The 24,878-nt window shown below is 35.1% G+C and overlaps 1 protein-coding gene across 2 annotated transcripts; it reads left to right on the plus strand.

The window, feature by feature from the left end:
- The first annotated feature begins 3,395 nt into the window (after positions 1 to 3,395).
- Positions 3,396 to 24,801, plus strand: LOC127966371 (high affinity cationic amino acid transporter 1). 2 transcript variants are annotated; one of them, XM_052567295.1, is made up of 12 exons: positions 3,396 to 3,695; positions 11,934 to 12,419; positions 12,662 to 12,820; positions 13,009 to 13,177; positions 13,739 to 13,872; positions 15,770 to 15,992; positions 18,649 to 18,788; positions 20,455 to 20,557; positions 20,648 to 20,853; positions 20,958 to 21,109; positions 22,024 to 22,132; positions 22,346 to 24,801. In XM_052567295.1, exons 2-12 carry the CDS (start codon positions 12,047 to 12,049, stop codon positions 22,528 to 22,530), a joined length of 1,953 nt encoding a protein of 650 aa, XP_052423255.1. In that variant the 5' UTR covers positions 3,396 to 3,695; positions 11,934 to 12,046; the 3' UTR covers positions 22,531 to 24,801. The 2 variants fall into 2 exon arrangements, with proteins under 2 accessions (XP_052423255.1, XP_052423256.1); XM_052567296.1 differs by lacking the exon at positions 18,649 to 18,788 and adding an exon at positions 19,087 to 19,223 and having other exon boundaries at positions 3,400 to 3,695.
- The last annotated feature ends 77 nt before the right edge of the window (positions 24,802 to 24,878 follow it).

A 24,878-nucleotide genomic window follows, 5' to 3' on the forward strand; every position in this document is an offset into this window, starting at 1 on the left:
TTGGAGGGAAATGTGGCACATTGAAGGAACACTCCCCTTTTTTTTTTTGAAAATAGGCTGATTTTCCAACTCCCCTAGAGTTAAACAGTTGATTTTTACCGTTTTCAAATCCGTTCTCCGGGTCTGGCGGTAGAACTTTTAGCTTAGCTTAGCGTAGATCATTGAATCTGATTAGACCGTTAGCATCTCACTCAAAAATGACCACAGAGTTTCTATATTTCTCCTATTTAAAACTCGACTCTTCTGTAGATACATCGTGTACTAAGTCCAACGGAAAATGAAAAGTTGAGTTTTTCTAGGCCGATATGGCTAGGAAATACTCTCATTCTGGTGTAATAATTAAGGAACTTTGCTGCCTGAAAATAGTCCTCAGCAACTGTGCTATTGTTGCAACTACAAAAACTAGCTGGGGACTATTTTCATGCGCTACATAATATCACTGCACCTGCTGCAGCACCCAAGTTCCTTGATTATTACCCCGGAATGAGAGTATTGTTTCCTAACCGTATCAGCATAGAAAATAGCAACTTTTCATTTTCCATTGGTGTTAATATATAATATAACTATGGAAGAGTCAAGTTTTAAAGAGAAAAAAATAAATTCTTTGGTCATTTTTGAACGAGATGCTAACAGTCTAATCAGATTCAATGATCTATGCTAAGCTAAGCTAAAAGTGCTACCACCAGACCCGGAGATCGGCTGAATGGATTAGAAAACAGTAAAACTCAACTGTTTAACTCTAGGGGAGTTGGAGGATTAGCCTATTTTCAAAAAAGTGGAGTGTTCCTTTTAAGAAGTTAGTCTAAACTTGTCTGGTCTTGTCTTGATTTCAAACCCATTAGTGCCGCCCTTCCATTTTTTTTTCTTTTGATATCTTGTTTCATTTTAAATCACTTGCATATGGCTGCCAATTTCTGCCACATAAGATAAAAGTCTTTATGATAAGTTAAAATTATGAGATACTAAAGGCGCAGTTGCATAAATGCGGTTTACACATATTAAATGATGAAAAAATATGAAAGCACTTTTCGGAATTATGACTTATATTTTTGTCTTGTCATACTGACTTCTCAAAATTGTGATGTTTTATCACATAATTATGGCTTTTTGTCAGACACTATATCTCATGTTTTAGATTTCACTTAAGATTATTTTCACTTAAGAAAATACATGCATATCTTTATTGTGCAGGAGTAGATTTTCTGAAATCTCTTAATTTTGATGAAATTCAACATTTTCGAAAGTGTTTTATGTTATCTTTATTCTAACTGAGACTATATTTATCATTTTCCCAACAAATAATAACCAATCAGTTTCTACACCCAGGTGGTATTTGCTTTTAATATATTTCTGGGTCATTCCTAGCATCCAGTGCCATTTTAGTCCCCATGATATAATGTGGTGTATTTTCTGTAAAAATGGGCTAAAATATGTTTCTAAATGCTTACCTTACAAAGTTACTACTGCTTTACCATAGAACACATATGTACCCAAAATTAATTAATAAAAAAAATAATTGCTCCTGTTTTAGTGCAAGAAGGCTAAACTGTCATGTCCCCAAGTAAACTCCAGCCACAAATATAATAAAAATCAAACAAATTCCAAAAATTGTAATATAGTTGAATATTCTTATTTATAATATTCCACAACAAAATATTTATTTGTATTATTTATACACTTTTAATGCTTAAGGTCTTTAAAATGTGTCCCTGTATTGAATGTCCCCCCGTTACTCTGATGAAAAGTCCATCTGAACATGGTCCTGAAATGTTTCTTTAATAACATGAACTCTAAGGAAGTACTTTTTGGTGGCAAACGATCTTCAAAAAGTAGAATAACACTCTTTAATTCACCCTTTTCAGTATTTTAGAATGATTCACCGATGTGGCAAAACATAACATGTCCACTCTGTTATGATTATTTCTAACTGAAACTGATTATTTTTTTGTAATTTTAAAAATATGGTTAAAAAAAATTTCCTCCGTGATCACTAGCTTGTGGTTCATCAAATAAGCAAAAGCTGACTTCAGCATAAAATCTCCCTCCTGTTACTTTTTTGCACTGTAACAGGGTGGACATATTGTAACATTTGATGTAAAAATTACATAACTGTTTAATGCATGTATTGGAATTAATTTATGCATTTAAAAGAAAGAGTTGCTTAAAAGGTATGCATGTATTTGTTAGGAAATGGCGTTGTTGTCTGCTGCAGAAAAGCGTTGACGCTACAGTACATGGCTCGTTGTGATGCAGATATAACTCAATAACAAGAAGGAGAGGTGGAAAAAGGATGTAAAGAAAGCTAAACTAAGCTTTGTTGATTAACTAGAAACCATAATCAATTATCTTGATTTTGCCACTACAATGTGTGTTTGTCTTTGTGGTGTATGTTCATTTCTGCATACTGTGTGTGTGTGTGTGTGTGTGTGTGTACTAGTATTCCCTGCGTTTTGAGGTCCAAATGTCCTTACAGGAACAGTAAACTTTGATATTGTGGGGACATTTATTTGGTTCCCATGAGAAAAAATAATTATTATGATAATCTATACAGAATTAAGTGTTTTGAAAACCTAAAATATTAGTTTTGTGTTTATAAAATCTAAAATAACTATTTTTTGTGAGGAGTAGATTTAGGCTTAGGGTAAAGGGATAGAAAATACAGTTTGTCCAGTAAACCATTTTGCCTATGGCATGATGAACCCATAAAGATAAGAATACTATGTTGATTTGGTGTGATGTCCACCCTGTTACCTCTGTGTCTATATATATATATATATATATATATATATATATATATATATATATATATATATATATATATATAGTACCACAAACGATATGCATTATCTTTCTGGTTGGAATGAAATGTTAAAATTAAAACAATTTAAAATGGTGCCAAAATTTTATTTAAATGTCTTTTTATTCTAAAAGAAATGTGCTGATATAACACTGTTTATTAAAATACAACAACCTTTTTCATTATAGTTACTGATTATGAACACTTGAAATTTGCAGGGTAAAGAGAGGGACATTTTAGCTCTTAGGAAATATTACCATAAGTGCATTCAAAACACTTGGTAATTGAGATGAGATTAACAGGGTGGACATTTAGCCTTTGCACGTGTGAAAAATTTCGTTAAAATATTAATAAAATTAAAAGTCCTGAGCTGGACCATTATATGATTCTTATAGTTTAACATGTCGTTCTTCAGATAAAATGGTTTACAACTGAAACAATTTTTGATAGAAAGTTGCCAAGCTGAAAAGGCACCGAATAGAGGGAGTGACCCTTCTCTGGATTGAATAATTTTTGGATCAAGGTTTTATTTCAGGCTACAACTTCCTCTTCCTTCCGTAAATTATTAGATTGATTGTATTTGGTCGGCAAACTTTCTTTTTATTGCTTTGAAGATTTAACCCTAAATTTGACTCTTTGCGTGCCGGTTTCTCTGCAGCAGCGGGAGGAGCATGTTCAAAACCGCAGTGTAACCTGATCCAGCTTACACATCGCAAATGAGCAAACCCACACACACACACACACACAAACACACACCACCTGTCAGGAGACTCAGTCCGCATAACCACAGACGATTGAGCTGGAGGACACACACAGTCTGAGGAAAGTTTGCCTGCAACACAAGTAGCGTAGGCCCATCACTGGACCCGCTCTGCTCTGCTCTGAGACCAGCTGCAAGGTAAGACCAACATTCTTGTTACAGTCAACCCGGCTGCTTTCCCATCTTCGGCGTTTTGCAAAACGTCCATCAGTTAATATACTCATACTTTAGTTATTGTTGCAAATCAATCAATGTGAAACTGGCACGAACGGTGGTTTAGTTCACTGCAGCGCGCTCCGTTATCAGGGCAGGAAAACGTGGGACGGGGCGCACGGGGTCTCCCGCCTTGTAATGCGGTCTATCCTGCAGGGGAAAAGAGGGGTAGCTACTGACATTAAAATATTTTTTACCCTGTGGTTTGGTTTGAGACGCTCGCCTGCAACTTCGTTGTTTAGTGAGCGTTCTGGTTTATTCGCGTCGAGCGCGTGTATTATGAATGTGGCAATATGCTCGTTTAATGGAAACTTTAATTTTATTATTTTGACCGTTTATTTTTTTTTTTCGTCTGCTTTTTTTCTGCCAGTTTATAGATTTTGTATTTACTTCTTTTTACTTATTTAAAAAGAATTGTAGCAATATTCTTCTGAACAGTAAAATACCAAATAAATTAAATCAACTAGAAATTAATTTTAATTCCATTTAAATACAAATAATAAACAGAAAACATTAGAAAATATCTTAGGCCACATGTGAAATAATGCAATGATTTTAAATAGTCTGTAGATGTTCTATTTATAAGTAAGCTGGAGTCTCTTCTTCTAGTAAGAGTAACGTTAAACTGATCTAAAAGAGAGAACCGCGTCATCTCATGCCACAAGAGTTGCGATAGCTTGTCTAAATGTATTTATTGCAATCAGAATTATTTTTTTTTAAACAGACAGTCAGTAAGTTTCATATTTTGTTCAGTTGTACAAATTTTACAGTGCTGAAAATAATATTCGATTAGATTAGATTCAACTTTCATTGTCATTGTATTTACATTGTATTCTGTATTTACAGATTTTAAATACTATCGGCGTGACATAGGCTACAGATAGGTGTACTATGAACATACTATACAGATGGATTATGTAATAAGTGTATACACTAGGAGCAGAAACTATGAACATCATTTACACTACTGCAATGGACAAAAAAGTGCATAGAAAAATATTCCAATGTGCAAATGGATCATTCACTATTCTGGATATAATAATATTAGATTAGATTAAAATGATATTATATTACTAAAATTCGAATAGATTATAATATAATTTTAAATGATTACATATGCTGAATTATATTATAAATGTTTTATTGTTTTTATTGCAATCATGGAAAACCTTGTCCCATCAACACTCACTAACACATGCCACACCATGAGCTGTATTTATATGTAAACAATTCAAAGACACTGCCACTAGGAGAAGTTTTCTGCTGAATGGGGCCAGTAGGGGGTCTTTATTTACTACAGCTCAGTCACTGTATGTGAAATGTCCCTTCCTCAGACCAGATGCTTTATGTAACAAAGAGATCTTTTAATGCTCCTACTGTTTCAGTAAATCCTCTGGTAGCTGCTTGTAAGTCAGAGGAATTTTGTTTTATGATTTTTAACTGTAGAATGTTTCAATATTATATAGATGACAGTCAAGGACATCATACAAAAACCGCTCTGATCTTGAACCATTTACACTTTTATTTATAGTTTTTTTATGCTATATATAGAGATACTACCCTAAAATATTTACACATGTGGGTGTGTGTCTGTCAATGAATCTCAAACTTAGTGTTGTTGACCCTTATAATATTATGGAAAGACTTTTTTTTTGTGATGGCGCAAAGTGAAGTCGAACATAACACCTAGAATTGTAAATAAAATAAAAAAAGCAGTTGAATTTTATTTCATGCGATTTACTGGATCATAATAAAAATAGCAGGAAACAGTAGGGAGTTCATCCTGCAGGTCTTTGTTGTGTGTTATTTTGCATGTTTCTCATAATTGGGTCACATGCATCTAATCTACATCCTTAACACATAACATGCTACCTGACACCCCACATAAGAGACATGCTAAAACAAGCCTCAACACATCCCTGAGTGGTGGCCTAGTGGTTTAGAACCTGGGCTGCTGTCATAAAAGTTGCAGGTTGAGTCCCAGAGATGTAATTAAAAATGAATGTGAATGATTAACTCGCCATCAGCCAATTAGAATGTCTGTCAGCATTAAGCGTGTGTAACTTTAGATCCATTAGAGCCATTAAAACGCATAAGAAATGGTTATAAACGGACCACTAGATTGTCAACCTTTATGTCAATGTTGATGTTAGACTGATATATCTGTGGAAAAGGCATTCATATGAAATGGATTAAAATTCTCAGAGGCACCCCTTTGACGCAAGTACAGTGTCTAAATTGCAAGAAATGATACCGCAGTTTCAAGATCTGAACCACAGATACAATAAATAAAATTGCATTTACGCAAATGAATGTGCTTTGTATAAAGCATTGCAATAAGGTGATCAGAGGTTGTTATTGCTGAGGAGGGACCAGGAACAAATAGCATTCATTATTTCTTCATTTATGTCAGCTTGTGCTGACAGACACTGGCACACATTCAAGCACTGTTCCTCTATATCAGATTTAGGAACTTGGTTTTGGGTGTTGCACAATAGAGGGGCTCTTATTTTTGACACTCAAGGCAGTCAAAATTAGTACCATCATCCAATTTTTGATTATTCATAAATAGTGCATGCATTAATTTCCTTAAAGATTACAAGGTACAATGATTTAGCTTCTTTTTTTTTTTTTTTTTTTTACTTTGCCATTTATGTATTTTACTAAACTATTTCACTTAAACATTATTTTATTCCCTAAAACCATTTGGTTTTGTCATTGTTAAATCTAGTCATTAACATGAAAAGTAAACATAGCCGAATAAGAGAAAGTTTGACAACAAAAATGTCCTAATGGCTGGTTTTTGTGCAATGATTATTAGCGCAAAAGTTCAATTATTTAATGCATTTTTTTATTTTTGTGTCTGTCCTCTTCGACCTATGATTTAGAGTACCTTGCATGTCTCTTTAGTGGGAAGGTCGATACAGTGTCACCGGTGGAAAACTGGCTTTGCTCCCAATGACAGAAAGCTGAGACTGTGTCCACTTTGGCTACCCTCCTGTCTCATGTGTCCTTTTGAAATTATCGTGCATCTTTAACTGGAGGAAGACACACTGATTTAATTGTTTTTTAAACCGTTGAGTGAAGCTTCTTCATGTTATCAGTACAAACAACTAAGGCATAAAACGTTAAATATACTTCCTGGTCAGGTATATACTGGGTCCTGCAAACCTACGTGCATCCATTTAAAAAGCATGTTTTCTTATAATATTGAGTTACTCAGGTGAAAGAGTCTTGTGGTATCTTGACACGCTTGTGGATATGTTCATAACTGAACTTGTTTTCGTTTTCTTCTCGAGGTCAGACAGAAGGAGTATTGTCAGACCGTCAGCTGGCTGCAAGCATGTCCTAAATGAGGTTTTAGACATTCCTGCCAAAACCCAAAACTTAAGAATGTTTGTCACATACATTCCAACATGAAATCACAGTCACAAGTTTCTAGGCAAAGGGTAGTCGGTTGGTGCCAGGTACATTGTGCCCACTCTAAACACACTCATATGATTGGATAGATGTTGGCAAAAACACGTCAACAAAACATGACTCTGTTTTTTGGATAGACACTGTGCCCTTGACCCTGTTTCCTATCAAGCTGTTTCTAGAAATGACTTGTGGTTATTATGATACACTAAACGTTTGTGACATCAGTATTCAAGGCCGTATTGATGTTAGTGTAGGATCCTGTAGATAATACAGTAATCTAGTTTAAGATTTTCTGTTTACGCACTGATGCGACTTTTAACTTGAGACTTGAAGTACTGATGTGGTTAAAAGCGAATTAAAAACACACAAGCGTCCCAAGGCCAAAATTTCACAGCACTTCGCTGCACGTTGAACACCATAATAGAAAGTTGTCTACTGATTGGTGCCCAGGCAACACACCCCTGCTCAACCCACCTGCTTAATTTAACCCGATAAATTGCATGTGCGTGTCTATGATCACCTCGCAGGTTCTGACTGAGCTGGATGGCACCCATCGATGGCACCGTTAACCTTACCCAACCCTGATGTGAGATGAAGCTTTCATGATTTATTTTAGATATGATTTTCCATTCTGTTTGCTGCAGACCGTGTGCTGCAAATGCATATGACTGTCATGTGGATGATGCAGTTCAAGAAGAAAAGTATCGCTTAAATTATAATGTTTTATTTAAATTAGAATTTTGTCCCAAATGTTTCTCCTGAAATCAATGGCAGAAGTAAATGATTAAGAATTTGTTAAGTAAAATGAAAGGAATACTCCACCCCAAAATGAAAATTTTGTCATTAATCACTTACCCCCATGTCGTTCCAAACCTGTTAAAGCTTTGTTCATCTTCGGAACACAATTTAAGATATTTTGGATGAAAACCGGAATGCTTGAGACTGTCTCATAGACTGCCAAGTAAATTACACTGTCAAGGTCTAGAAAAGTATGAAAGACATCGTCAGAATATTCCATCTGCCATCGGTGATTCAACGTAATGTTATGAAATACTTCTTGTATGCAAATAAATTTTGGAGAACATCTGCTGAACGCAAGCACTCTGTTACCGCTGTTCTGTGTCAGCCGCGCGGCACGGGTGTGCTGTTTTCAGTCAAATCAAAGCGTAAATACACATAGAAAACGTATCCTTGTGTCACAGCTGACACAGAATAACACCGTTTGCGTTCAGTGTTCATCCAAAATATCTTAAATCGTGGTCCGAAGATGAATGAAGCTTTTACAGGTTTGGAACAACATGGTAAGTGATTGACAAAATTTTCATTCTTTGGTGTTGAGTAACCCTTGAAGAATTTGTTTCCTTGGATTAGTTTGTTACTCAAAAATGGAAATTCTGTCATACTCGCATACCTTCGTTCATCTTCGGAACCCAAATTAAGATTTTTTGATGAAATCTGAGAGCCATTTTGTTACCATCTTCTGCCATTTTGGAGTGTACCCCAGAACGTAATCAACGTAAGCAGCATTGTTTATGTTCAACATATGCGCATTTTCTACTGAATGTTAACAGCGCTGATTACATTGATTACATTCTGGGGTACTCTCCATTGTGGTAGAAGACCGTAACTTGGGGACTATTATTATTTTGTTATTGTTTTCTTTGCGCACAAAGTATTTTTGTAGCTTCATAAAATGCCTGTTGAACACCTGATGTCACATGGACTATTTTACCGATGTCCTTGCTGTATATGTTTCTGTGTGTTGATCGGAATAGTATCCTTGCTGTTCAAATCGTATAAATCTCTTCCAAAATACCTTCATAGCATTTGTGGTCTTTCAGCATTCCTACAGCATGGCATAGAGGCGGACCTTTCAACATGTCTGATGTCACACCAGTAGAGCAGTTTAGACCAGCTCACTCAGGGAATGCTGGGATATCTGAATGAGGCAACTGGACAACATACCCTCAGGAACAGCGTGTGCTTGGGCTTGGGCACTGATTCACCTCAGGAGAGAAACACCAATATAAGAATCATTTTTTGTTGAAGGTTATTAATGAGTGTGTAGCTTTACAAAACTTGATTTGAAATTGATTGAAAGTTTGAACTGCACTGACAATGTTGTTAAAAGAATAGAATTCTATTAAGTATCTAATTATTATCAAGCCAAACAGCCTTAATATACTGTTATTATACAATTAATTGTATCTTGTATTAATTGAGCAAATGCATTATATGTATAGCATAAGCATTATATACAATATAATATTGTTATTAATTCGTCAAGTACTCCAAGTATATATTTTAAACACTTTCACCTAAATCTTGTATTCATATTTATATTTTATCCTTCTATACATTTTTAGTTTTACATATAAAAATTAAAACACACACACGTGTATAGAAATATTTATGTTAATATTTTCATTTAAAAAAAATGGACAAGTTTGACTGATCCTGTCTCGTGCACAGCTTTAATTCTGAACTCTGGTTTTCTTTTCTCAGTTACACTACTAATCTCATTTTAATGAACTTCCGGTGTTTAGATGTGAGAAATCTGGCTAAAGTTTGTGCAGGTTTGTTCCAGTCAGGCCCTCATGCCACGCTTGCGTGATTTAAATGACAACAGTTAAAGGTGCAGTACTGCTCGAGTGACTCTGCTAACCTGCTTCCATGTTTCTAAGATCCAAGACATCCGATAGCCCCTGAAGCACCCTGGGAGAAAAAGAAAAGGTCGCCACCTCTACGTCTGTGGAACTTTCCATTTCAGTGTGGCATGACAGGAAGTGACTTCTTATGTCCCCTTTGCTGTTTAGCTCCAAAGAAAGAAAACTAGGTCATGCTTCACAGTAGATTAATGTAAAGACTCATACTCTGTGTTGAGGAACATACTTTGAAACCGAAGCCTCTCAAGATAAAAGTTACACATAATTACAAGTAGATAAATTACAGTCAAGCTACTATTTAAAGAAAAAGTGATTAGCTACGCGATGTGTTTCTAAGAATATCTAGCTGACTATATTTGGTAACTATAAGCTTTTTTTGTAATTTGTACATGCATGTATATGAGTGTGTTCATATGTGTGTTAGTTAATGATTATTTTGTTTTGGTTTATTCTCAGTAATAAATATTTTTTTGCAAAAAGTAAATAATCTCGATTACCCTGTTAAAAGTGGCTTAAATCAGCCTTAACTGGTTTTCTAGTTTTAACTCCACACTTGAGGCGGGTCTATTATACTGGTTTAGGCTGACTGACCAGCTGCTTAACCAGCTTAAACCAGCTACAACCTTAAGCGGAGCAGTTTGTGAACAGTTTCACTACAGTGATTCATGCATCCCAATGCTAGGTATAAGAGAGGAGTTATTGATCTTCATTGGTCCATTGCAATAAAATATCTAAAAAAGCATTTTTTTCAGCTGTAAACACATTGGCAAAATTAGCTTGGAAAAAAGTGGCTTCTTTCATGCTGCTGAAAAAAATTAATAGTGTGACGACTTTTAGTTCTTTACTCTCTAAAGTTTTTTTTTTATTTTCATTATTTTTTTTTTAATGACTATTATTTGTGACAAAACAATGAAATTTACTGCTTCACATTTATAGTGTGATGGTTGCTTTGTGCACAGAGAGGTTCATTTACATTCACTTGCAAATCTCAGAACAGGCTGTTCTCACAGAGCTTACAAACACAGATCCTAGTTGTTCTTTTGCAATTGCATGTATTTTTGCCATTAAGTTCCACTCTTGGTTACGTAACACATGTCAGTTTGTGTGAGTATGATAGATTATCCCCCGGTGGGCCTCTCCAGCTCTGCCACCAGTCACATTTTATGGATTTCTCTCTATGTTACTCAACACTTGGGAAAAGAGTGCAGGACTTAAACTGGAGACAGCGCAGCTGTATGAACTTATTGTCTGGAAAGCTGCCGCCCATTTGTACATATAGTACAGTACATTTTGACACTTGGCCTTTGGGAATCGCAATGTGCTTTTCATTCAGGAAGTTTGGTTATGGTTTAGAAGTTCACTTGTAGGAGTTCTGTTGCAGTGTCATCAGATATGTACTGTGTTTGTTTTTATTGTTTGGCATGAAGTTTAAGTGAATATGGGTCAGTGCTCTGCACGTTTTTATATCTCACCACAAATGTGCTGGTTTGTGTTCTGGAACTTTAAAAAAGGAGATGTTTGCAGTTTTTAAACATTCATATTTGATGGAAAATATCTGGAAAATACCCAGTTACTTTGGTTAAACTGGGAAGGGGTAACCACATTAACCACCACATGATTGCTGTATGTAGCATTTTTGTTCATATCTGGAAATAAAGTGTAGTAATAAAGTAAAACATGATTTCTTGAGAAAATAGTCAAATTTATTCACTCTATATCCCTATGACCTTTCTTCTAAGAAGCAAAAATAATTTTTGAAGAATGTACACACTGCTTTGTTAAATTTTTTAGGTGAACAATATTTTAAATTAAAAACTGTCTCTGGTGCCGCCTGGGCTTGGGCCCGTCATTGCCTTTTTTTTTTATAAGATTGGTTTGGTTTCCAACTACATTTAATCATTATTTCGCTGCACCTTTTTGTTTTTATTTTACTTTTAATGATAGCAGTTTATCAATATTATTAAAATGTGACATTTTACCTATGTAAAAAATACCAATATGGTTGTCATCATTTGACATTATACATTTGACCAACTACCATTGACACTTTCTCAAGTTTATTTATTTTTTCCTAAAGGTAAACAACACATCTGAGCAAGATTCCAAGCATTGTCAATCATCTGCATTGGTGGGTGAAGCAGAAACTTTAAAAAACGAAGCACAAAAAGAAGCTGTCGTCAAATCAAATCAATGATGGTTTTGAAAAAGCTTCTGCGTTTCGGGAAGCAGCTGCTGAGAGTGAAGGTTGTCGACTGCAACTCGGAGGAATCGCGACTCTCCCGATGTCTGAACACCTTCGACCTGGTGGCTCTTGGTGTGGGCAGCACTTTGGGAGCTGGGGTGTATGTCCTCGCTGGAGCTGTGGCACGAGAAAATGCAGGACCAGCCATCGTGCTGTCGTTCCTCATTGCAGCCCTGGCCTCAGTGCTCGCGGGCCTCTGTTATGCAGAGTTTGGAGCAAGAGTGCCAAAAACGGGCTCAGCGTACCTGTACAGCTATGTGACTGTAGGGGAGCTATGGGCCTTTATAACTGGCTGGAACCTTATACTTTCATACGTTATAGGTGAGTTAACGCAGAAAATCACTTGGGATGGTTCACCCAAAAATGAAAACGGTCATAATTTACTCAAACTCAAGTGTTTCCAAACCTGTATGACTTACTATCTTTTATTAAACACGAAAGAAGATATTTTGGGGAAATGGGTAACCAAGCATTAGATGGACCCCATAGTGTAGATTTTTACATTTCCTTATGTTTTTCTTTCCTTGTTATATAATGATCCTCAATATGGAAAACCTTTTCAGGTACATCAAGTGTTGCCAGAGCTTGGAGTGCCACATTTGATGAGCTGATTGGAAAACAAATTGAGCATTTTTGTCGACAATACATGTCTATGAATGCTCCGGGCATTCTGGCGGAGTACCCAGATATGTTTTCTGTATTCATCATCCTCACTCTAACAGGTAAAATTATAGTTATATAGGGAGCCGTGACTGACCAATTAAAATTGAGAGCCCCAGTGTTATGAATATAAATTGAAATATTTTATTTCTAAACAGTGATTGTAAAACACACTCATTCATTCTGAAAATGCAAGCTTTTGAATGTAAATATTTAGTGGATGTTTGTGTTGACATTTTGTTTGCTATAGCCCTTCTGGCCTTCGGGGTGAAGGAGTCAGCCATGGTCACCAAAGTGTTCACCTGCATCAACATCCTGGTACTGTTGTTCATGGTTGTATCTGGACTGGTCAAAGGTACACTGAAGAACTGGCACCTGGACCCTGATGAGATTCTTAATGGAACCAATTCCACCATTAAGTGAGTCATGTTTTACTACATTTGGAAATGTATCTAGGTTTATGTTTTCAAGTAGGCCACAACATTGTATGCCACTGAAAAGTTTGGGGTTAGTAAGATTTTTACTTTTTTAACAAGTCCCTTATGCTCACCAGCCAATCTCTAGTCTTAAGTGCGACATCACATTTAAAACAGTTTTTCATTTGAGTTTTTTCAGGATCCTTTGATGAATAAAATGTTCAAAAACAATATCAAAAATACAGAATTTATTTGAAATAGAGATCTTTACATTATAAACATCTTTATCATCACTTTTGATCAATTTAGTGGGTCCTTGCTGAACACAATTATTAATTTATTTTAAAAAGAAACCTTACTGGCTGCAAACTTTTAAATAGACTGTATATATTTGCTTTTTTTTCTTCAAAAGTTTCCATTAGAAAACAAGTTATATATAAGCTTTTTCAGTGTTACCTCACAAAACTGAGACAGAAAAATAATAATAATGATTGACCTCAGTAGGTTTCGGTATATTTTATACTTTTGCTGTTTGGCATGTTTAACATTACTCTCTTTGAGCAGCGCCACACAGCCCCTGCCAACAGAAGAGATTCTGGGTGAAGGTGGGTTCATGCCTTTCGGCTTCACAGGGGTCTTATCAGGGGCCGCTACCTGCTTTTACGCCTTTGTTGGGTTCGACTGTATCGCAACTACAGGTAACTAAAGACTCTAAACTCCAGTGCTCTCAAATCTCATCTTTAATCTATAGAAAGCACAAAATAAAGCTCGAACATATGATGCATGTCCACAAACATGAGGTTAGTGAGAGCAAATTGTGCAAGAAGCCTGTTTTGTATGTGTTAGATTGGTACAACAGTGAGGCTATTATTCTACCTTCATATTTGGCTTGCGTTCATGTCGCTTTGGTCAAAGTTATTTAGAGTTTCCTTTACGCTTATAATAGTATTGCATGGATATTCTCAGTGGATCTCTGCTTATGGTTTGCCTCTGGCCCCCCTCTTTTATGGCGGCTCACTCCCCCACATTCCCTTGCATTCGATTGGCTAGAGTGTTTCTGGGTTTGTCTAGACTCGTCTCTCGTCTCTCCCTTTAGCTGTGGTTCACATTCAGTAACCCCTCCTCATCCACATGCTGGTCAGGAATGGTAATATAGCCATGTTCCTGTGCTCTCTGGCACTGCTGGCATGAACACACTACTCCTCTGTTTTATGTAGTGTTCTGCACAAGGTCAAACCACAGGAACTTTTGCCAAAAGCAAACATGCTTGCACTACTCAGGGCAGTAGCTGAGTCATTTTCCTACTCTGAGGCATCATAAAAGGACGGATTTCACATGGAGAGTGCCTTTAACTGATTTAATGGCAAGATTAAATGTACTGTAGTTGAATGAATGTCAATATAATGTACACTACTGTTCAAACGCTTGGGGTCTGTAACACTTTCTGAAGACTTTGAAAAAAAGGCTTGTTCTCACAAAGGCTGCATTTGTCTGATCAAAAATACAGTACAAACATAAATATTTTCAGTTTTATTTTATTTTTTTAAATGTTATTTATTCATGTGATGGCAAAGCAAAATTTTCTTCATCGTTATTCCAGTCTTCAGTGTGACATGATTCTTCAGAAATCATTCTAATATGCTGATCTGATGCAAAACATATGTCTTATTATCATAAGTGTTCAATTTTGAACAGTATTGAACAAATGTAAACTTTATATTTAATGTGGAAACTGCTTTTTGGGATTTTTTTGAATAAACAGTTCAAAAGAACAGCATTTTTTAAACAAATCTTTTGTAACAATATAAATGTCTTCACTATCACTTTTCATCAGTTTAATGCATTCTTGCTGAAGGAACATTTTTAACATCTCAACAAAACTAAACATCACTGAAAAAAAAATATTTTTATGAACCTTTAAGCATGTTACAATTTTTTTGCATAAAATACAAAATATAACTGAAACAAATATCTGCATTTTGTGCATGTTCATATACTGTATTTTAGGGGAGCCTATCTCAGATTTTAACAATAATAATATGCCGATGAATTTTTTTTAATTGTGACTATATTTTTTGTAATGGCAATTTTATTTCTTGAAATTGCATTTTTATGCGTTTTTCGTTATTGCAGATACATATATCTATATAATGTTACTTACAATTACTTTTTTATTATTTTATTTTATCTTACTTGGAAACATCCATAGTATTCTTAGAGTCACTAATTAAAAGACAACCAACAATCGGTTTTCTATTTCAAACAATAAGGATCAGTCATGTCATGGGATCGGATTGGACAAAATTAAATACCCACATATCAATAATGTAAAGAGCTGAAAATAAACTGGTATCTTGTTACATTACTGTTCTTTAGGGAAAAAAAAAATGTCTGAGAACTTGTCATTTGATAGTATGTGCGTAGGTCTGTTTGTGGCCTCTTTTGGTTTGCCAAGGTTATTTATGCTGTGACACAGCAATTGTGCTGACATGTTGAGCTTAGTTTCTTATGTGGACCATGCAGGTTTGAGTCCAGCCTGCAACCTTTTTACCGTTTCTGTTTAATGAAAACACAATATCTTGTTTCGCATCACAGGTGAGGAGGTGAAGAACCCCCAGAGAGCCATTCCCATTGGCATCGTCTCCTCCCTCCTTATCTGTTTTGTAGCGTACTTTGGTGTATCGGCCGCCCTCACATTGATGATGCCGTATTACATGCTGGATAAGAACAGCCCTCTTCCTGCGGCCTTTAAGTATGTCGGTTGGGAAGGAGCCACGTACGCTGTGGCGGTAGGCTCCCTTTGCGCCCTGTCCACCAGGTAAGCACTGATCCATCCAGTGAGGGATTGTTTTAACACACACTGCAGCCCAGTCTAGAGTAAACCGACCCTGCATGGTAGAGCACAAAAATGTACTTGAAATGAATAATTACCCATGTTCCTTGAAATGAATGGATGTAATTACCCGCAAGCCTGGTTGCAGTTTAAAAGACCTCCGTCATTTTGATAGCACAACCTTTTGGAAGTTGACCAACCCAATCTTTCAATTTTACCAAGTGAACTCAGACCACCCTAAGGAGGTTGAGAGAGTGCAATCTGGGACTGGATTGCTTGATAGTGTGTGTGTATATTTATCTGAGGCAGCTCATATGAGCCCCTTGCTAAAAATATGAAGGGAAATTTGGTGTGCTGAGTTATGAATCCTGTTTCTCAGTTATGCAACACTCAGTTCAGGCCATGAGTGGGAGTAAGGCTCTATGCCGCATTTTTTCTATCGGTAAGTCAGACAGTAATTAGTCTTATAGTAATGACCTACATGCATATTACATACCAGATGTTGTTGCTCAGAAATGTTCATGTACTGTGAAGTATGAATTGTGTGTAATCTATCAAATGCAAGTGTCTTCTGCATGATCTGTCCAAGTTTTAAACCTCTTATCCTTCTAACAGCCCGCCTAACTTCTGAGTCACTAATGATAACGTCGGTAGCTGCAGAGTTTAAAGTAGATTTATTGGCATTTTTCTTTTTGGTTTCCAGTTAGAGCAGTATTTTCAGTATTAAATACTGTTTTGGAATCCATCCAAAGTGAAGTGTGTAATTTTATGTCTTCAAATATCTACCTACTTTTGATTATCGGCATAAAGTCTGGTCCACTTTGCAGCTTATTATTGTTGAGAACTGCCGCCGGTTTAGACACAAACAGATTGTTTGACCCGTGTGATATAAATAATATATTTAAGAAAAGCATTATATTTATATATAAAATATTTATTTATAATATAAATATATATTTTAAAATATGTAAAAGTGTATATATATATATATATATATATATATATATATATATATATATATATATATATATACACATATATACACATATATATTCATATTATATATATATATATATACATATTATATATATATATATATATATATATATATATATATATATATACATATTATATATATATATATATACATATTATATATATATATATATATATATACATATATATATACATATTTTATATATATATATATATACATATTTTATATATATATATATACATATATATATATATATATATATACATATTTTATATATATATATATACATATATATATATATATATATATATATACACATATATACACATATATATTCATATTATATATATATATATACATATTATATATATATATATATATATATATATATATATATATATATATATATATATATACATATTATATATATATATATATATATATACATATTATATATATATATATATATATACATATATATATACATATTTTATATATATATATATATACATATTTTATATATATATATATACATATATATATATATATATATATATATATATATATATATATATATATATATATATATATATATATATATATATATATATATATATATATATTCATATTATATATTCAAACTTTTATTTTGGATGCAATTTAATTGTGATTGTTTGACAGCCCTAAAATAAATACATTTTAAAAACGTGAAAACAAAGTTCTTCTAATAAATCTCAGGTTTACTAAACGCTGCAAATAAAAATTGTAGTCATAGTATTTTGTTTTGTTAATAATTTTGAGTTTAATAATCATTTAAATAATAAACAAATATTTATAACCTTTTAATTATCTTTGTACTTCTATGAGAATAGGGAAGGCCATACCACAACTATAACGTTAACGACACAGAGGAACAATATTTTAGCAAACACTTTCAAAAAGTTTTTTTTTCAGCTGATGAACGATAAAAATATTAACAGCCAATCAGAATCCACTCAACGTAAAAGCACTCTTTTAAAGCGACACACAACAAAACTGTAGCGCACTCTTATAATAAACGGAATGTTATTGTACTTTGGTTTGTACGCTAGTATAGTTATCATTATAGTCGTTTTTATAGTTGTCGATTTTGGTGTGAATGAGCCTGAACTGATAAAGCCCTGTTTACCTAAATCCCAGACGTTGTGTAACACCAGCCTATTAAATTAGCGGTGTTTTGAAGTATTTGTAGGCTGATTTCCCTGAAGAGCAAACGCTGTGGCTTTGTGGAACTTTCAAAACATTTCTCTGTTTGTTTACGTGGTCACCTGAGGTGGAAGGGGTGGTAGATGCATATGGAAACAATCATTATTTTTGCAATGCCACTTATTACCACAAGTACTGTTCTTTGGAAATTACATGCTTCACCTTTAAAATCAACCTTTGAATAATTAAAAATGAATGCCATGAGATTGATCCTTATACTCTTGCAAATTAATCTGTCTTTTTCTCTGTATGGTCTAATATCACTTCTGATTGGTGGGGGTGGTGCCCTGTTTGTGGCATGTTTCTCTCTTATAATAACACCACAGCAGTGTATGAATGCACTATGTCTGTGTCTCTTTTTTGCATGGCATGGTTTGTTTTCTCCATCTCTCGCGGCAGCCTGCTTGGCGCCATGTTCCCCATGCCCCGTGTCATCTGGGCCATGGCTGACGATGGCCTGCTCTTCAAATTCATGACTGGGATCAACAAGAGAACAAAAACTCCCATGCGCGCCACTATAACAGCAGGCTTTGTCGCAGGTGAGCGAATTTTAATGCTACTAATCTACTGACGTCGCGTTAAATTGGCAGTATCGCGCATCCGTCCACCGAGCATGTTGCATGGATTTACGTTTTCGCAGCACTGAACCTATAGCTGGAAAAGGCTGGGCAGCACAGCCTTTCTCCGACAGCTACAACGGGATCCGTTTAACTGTTTTCTTCGTATATAAACTGGATTTATTCCCTTTCTGCCTTTGACGCCACCTCTGGCAGCTGCCCAGTTGGCTTATGTGTTTCTTTTCTGCTCTCTTCTTTTATTTGATCATCCCATGATAAGTCTCTTGGGGTCCTTGTTTCCCCTCCCACGTATAATCTTTGCCATGGCCCGGGACGGTCTGCTCTTCTCATTTCTGGCACGAGTGAGCGAGAAGAAGACGCCCGTCGTGTCCACTCTTGCCTCGGGGGTCATTGCTGGTAAGAGCAGAGGGCATTGTGGGATTGGAGGGTTCAGCTCCAGTGGCTGCTTTTGTTGCTGTTAGAAACATCAGCCTGTTCATATCTATAGGAATGTGGTTGGAAACTCACTGTTTATGAAACACATAGCAGTTACATGTAATTTGTAGGGCTTTTTTTGTTTTCCTTATTCTCCAAATGATTCCAGTAGTTTCTTGAAATAGAAACTTGTAAAACTGACTCTACTGTGTTGGAATTATTTGCTTTATTGTGCAAACATGACGTGATACCATGACGTCAGTTTTACCATGCTAAAGAGTTTGTTGACATTGTGAATAGTTTTCTGTATTTCTGTTTCATGCGTTGAAAGATTGCATATGCTTTTAGCACTTTCCATGAATAGGGTATGTATAACAACACTTTTTTTTATTAATTAGATTTTTCTTCTTTTTTAATAAAAAAAAATATATATGTTTGTATGTATGTATGTAATAGTAACCTCTAGATAACATGGCATTAGTAACTTTTTTTTTAACCCATGAATCAAATGCTTGCATGCATAAGGGCAATTAAATGATCCATTTTCACTCCCTACAGTTTATTTGAAAATTATCTATGATGACAGAGATGGATTATTTCAGACATCTTTATTATTGGCAAAAAAAGAAGTATTCTTAGGAATTAAATAAGGTCATTCTGATTTGTTTAAATAGTCTCAGTGTAGTGATATAATTTCCTTTTTTGGGGGGGGGGGTGAGTATAAAAATGACATTGAGGATTTGTTTAGAAATTCCTAAAACAACTATTATTATTTTTATTAGTATTATTGTTGTTATTGTTAATTGATAAGATTTTTCTAAACCCTACTTTATGCCATAAGGTTAAATGTGGTATTGTTTTATACCCTATTTGTGGAAAGTGCCATTTTTTCAATTTTACAAATGTTCATATCTATTTAATATTACAAAGGGGCTTTGAAACATGTCGATAAATGTTTTGTAACAACTGATAATCCATGAATATAGACTCTTTTGATTGCAAAAAAAAAAAGTATTTAATTGTTCAATGTTAACTGACAAACAAGACATAGAAAGATCCCATAGGAGCATTTTGAGGGAATCATGTTTATGGACTATTAATGCTGGCCTAAATACTATTACAACATATGGATGTTGTCTACATAAAATATATAGCTTTCAATCCTATCATCAAAAGAGATGACCATAAATCGATCTTTTCCATTCCTATGCAGCAATTATGGCTTTCCTGTTTGACCTGAAGGACTTGGTTGATCTGATGTCTATAGGAACTCTTTTGGCCTACACACTGGTCGCTGCCTGTGTTCTAGTACTAAGGTTGGCAGATGCATGTGAATTTAATGCATTTAATTATTTGTCATTACAATTAGGCTGTATATTTTAAAAATGTGACATGGTAATCTACAGGTACCAGCCCGAGCAGTTTTCTCCAACATATCACATGGCCAACACACAGGAAGAGATAGAAATGAGTGAGACCATAAGTACACCCAGCATGGGGATTCTTCCTGGCATAGAAGAGCGTTTCAGCTTCAAAACGCTGATCTTCCCTGACATCACTGAACCCTCCAACCTCTCAGGCTTCGCTGTTAACGTCTGTGTGAGCCTGCTTGGTATGAAACAATGTGATACCAGATTTAGACAGATCCTGTTTTTGTTTGTTTTTCAGTGCTTTAGTACTCTATCTAGTTGTTCATCTAAACTGCTTCTTTTCCAGGACTGCTGATCTTCAGTTTCAGTCTGATGGCCGTCCTGGGCGGAAGTGCAATGTGGAATATTGCCGCTCTCGGTGTCTTGTTCAGCATGTCTGTCATTGTCACGTTTATCATCTGGAGACAACCACAGAGTAAAACCAAGCTCTCTTTTAAGGTTAGTCCTCATAATGCTAAAGGTTAGTAAATTCACAGATCCCTAAACAAGGCCATATCTGCATTTTTTTTTTATTTGAACTAGCACTTCATAACTACACCACGTTATATATGAGAAGCTGCAAAAGAAACAGGCGCAAGTGCAATGCAAAAACTAAATGGCTGATATATTTTCACCAAAAATTATGTCTTGTGCATATATTTTGTGATAAGTCGATATATTGTGACAGGCCTAGGCCTAGTTGAGATGCAACTATTTGAAAATCTGAGGGTGAAAAAATATAAATATTCCGAAAATCACCTTCAAAGTTGTCTAAATTAAGTTCTTAGCAATGCATATTACTAAATAAAAATTAAGTTTTGATATATTTACGGTAGGATATTTAGGAAGTTTATAAAATGTCTTCATGGAACATGATCTTTAATTAATATCCTAATGATTGTTTGGCATAAAAATCAAGAAAATGTATAACTTTGACCCGTGCAATGTATTTTTGGCTGTTGGGACAAATATATATAAATATGCACATTAACTGTATTCTGGGACGATGGAACCGGAAGAGCTAAAATGCTAACCTGCTTCCGTTTTTTTGCCTACAAAATGACATCACAGTTCCACCACTTTATTACCCCCTTCTGAACCCTGTGTGCTAAGGGGTCTCTGTTGTGAGTCTATGGGCTGAAGGGAGGCAAGCCTCTGCTGTAACTTCACTGTCGCTGTTGGACAGTGTTTCTTTATTAAAACGAGTGACTTTTATACTTTTAATACCATATTTAGTAATATTTGCGACCTATGTTTGTAATAGCGATTATTTTGTCACCCAATTTTTTGAGGAGGAAACTGCCTCCCTTGCCTCCTCAGAGGGGAATGCCCCTGCACTCAAGCATGTTTTAATAATAGTCGTTTTTTGACAGGTTCCTTTACTTCCATTCATCCCGGTGGTCAGCATGTTTGTCAACGTGTACCTGATGATGCAGCTGGACAGGGGAACCTGGATCCGATTCGCCATCTGGATGTCTATAGGTACAGCACATTGTCCAGCACGAGCCGGTAGGCTAGTCAAAAAACCTTTGAAATATGGTCCAGCCACTCGTAAACAAGTTTTGCTACTTGCAAAGATCAAATAAATGCTTTCAGGAATTTGACAATTACAAACGTCCCCCACTGGGGCTCCCGAAAAGCGCTTTGCACTTATGCGGTCAATAATTGGTTCCATTATCCCTCTGTTTTCTCCAGGACTCGTAATCTACTTTGGCTATGGAATCTGGCACAGCACTGAAGCCTCACTGGCCCATTCCAGTATGGACGAGGAACTGAGTGTGTACAAACCCAGCCGCAGCCTAAACAGGGACAGTGTGACCCCGGAAAAGGAGGCTTTCCTCTGTAACGGATCACGGGGTGATGTGGACGGAGATCTCTAATCTGGAACAGTGTTACATTATTTACTCAAACTTTACATGATAGCACACCGCCGGGAGGTTGTGAGGAGCACAGGCCGTTGAAATCGAATCAGATGGAGCTCTATGACCCATTTAACAATATCACTTCCTTGTCAAGAAGTCTTAGAGCTTTAAGTGCGCACTACATGGGTGGAAGTATTTGAGTATTCTCACAACTCTTTCGTTTCCTACTTTAGAAATCTTGAAGAAACCAAAACAGGCACAGGACCTTTTACTGGGTGGTTGTAGAGTAAAAAAAAAAATCAATGTAGGTATCTGTGAGCTGCAGTATTTAATGTTGACAGCTGCTTTTATCGAATGATCTGACCGAACTTGTGCCTTTTGTCTTACTATTGCAATTGAAACGCAATCAGAGTTGCTTGATCTAAATCTTGGATGTCAGTGTTTAGGGTTTTACGTATCTGAACATGCCTTTACAAAGGAAGAAATCAAATCGTGCTTGGCTTTTCTGCTGAATTTGTGGAAACCTTTTCTGGCTGGTTTGAACTGCCCGGATCTGGAATTTGTAGGTTTTTGCTGGTCCACCTAGATTAGACCTTCAGATAGTACTGCCACCTGGTGGTGTGGGAGGGCAGTCACCAGGATTAGTTGCTTTTATCTGTCACAGTGCTGGCTACTGTGTCCTTTATGCAGATGGAGTCTGCCTCTTCTTTGCTTCTTAATGTTGCATAAGCAGGCTTTTTTTTTAGGATATTTGGAGAGAAGTTCATAAATAGGGGTATGTTTAGGTCATTTAAAGTGTTAGGACATTAATCATTGTGATACACCATTGTCTTTATGTCAGTAAAAAATATTTTACCAATTAAAAATTCATGTCTAGGTATTCTACCAAAGATTCGAATAATATAAAAGTAAAAGATGTTCCTTATTTTCACTAAGGCTTCGTTTATTTAATATAGCAAAACACTAATACTGTGAAATATTATTGCAATTCAAAATAACGGTTTCTGTTATAAAATGTAAGTTATTTCTGTGATGGCAAAGCTGAATTTTCAGCAGCCAGTGCACCATTCTTCAGAAATCCTTCTTACATTACCAGTGTACAAAACAGCTGTTTAGCTTTTCTTTCTTTTTTTCAGGGTGATTTGATTAATAGAATTTTAAATGGAATAGCATTTTTTTATATATAATTCTTATTGTAACATTATAAACAATTTTGATTAGATTAATGCATCCATATATTAATAATAATAATAATAATCAAATGTTTTAAATCCCTAAACATTTAAATAGTAGTGTAGGTCTGTACTTAAACTACTCAAAGTTAGATTTTATTAGTCAAATATTGCTTTTTTTGTCTTCTGATAATGGCCTTTGAGTTATCGCCATCATAAATTGATGATAATATAGAGGTAGGAAAGCTGATGAGTATAATCTTGGCTATGTTAAATGTTAAAAACTTGTCATTATTGCATAATGGGCATCACAAATGTTTAGAATTAAATATAAATACTTCTTCGTGCATCCCAGACTTTTTTCAGGAGCATGATTGCCATCTGTGATAACCATGCAGATGTTTTCAACATCATCCAATCTGACCTCAGGAGCATTTAGTCTAGAATGTACATTATGAATTTCTGTTAAGAATATATACATTAATATGTTCTAGTTAAACATCTTCATATATTCTAACCTGCTGAAGCAATAAACTGATGCAGGCTAGATACTCCTCAATCAATATTCTAGCTTTCTTTGTTTATATTCCATGAATTAGGCTAAGTGATTTGTAAATGACGAAATAATGCTCTTTTTAATGCTCAAAACAGTACTGAGGTCTTGTGCTGAGGCCTTGGTCACATATTTGGTTATAAAGGTTTTAGTAGATTCAAATGTTTTCTTATTTGTGATTGTGGCCGAGTTGGTGTTTGAGTGTGAATACATTTTCAGATGGCTGTTTTAAACTCTTGAAACTTGTCTGTTAAAATTTAGAATGAAGTAACATACATAATATATATTTATAAATGTTCAGCTGCTTAAATAGTTGCATAACACATTAATAAATAATATAAATAATAAATGTGTTAATGAGGCAGATAAAAATAACAGCCAGATGATCTAAGATATACCCAATATTGAGAAAAAAACAAAAAAAACAATTAAAATGTGTTTAAGAATTTTGTTTTTGTCATTTTGTGTGTTCATTTTTTGGACCATTTCAAATGTGGCGCATTCAGTATAGTAAATGACTGTATACCTACTTGATGCTGTAAATAAAATTCATTTTGGAATTTATGTTTTATAATGTTGATTATTTAAAATAAGTTACATTTAGTTCAATTAATTAATGTTACATTTTAAAACGCATTACT

Source organism: Carassius gibelio, chromosome B10 (assembly GCF_023724105.1).
Source record: "Carassius gibelio isolate Cgi1373 ecotype wild population from Czech Republic chromosome B10, carGib1.2-hapl.c, whole genome shotgun sequence".
Taxonomy (NCBI): domain Eukaryota; kingdom Metazoa; phylum Chordata; class Actinopteri; order Cypriniformes; family Cyprinidae; genus Carassius; species Carassius gibelio.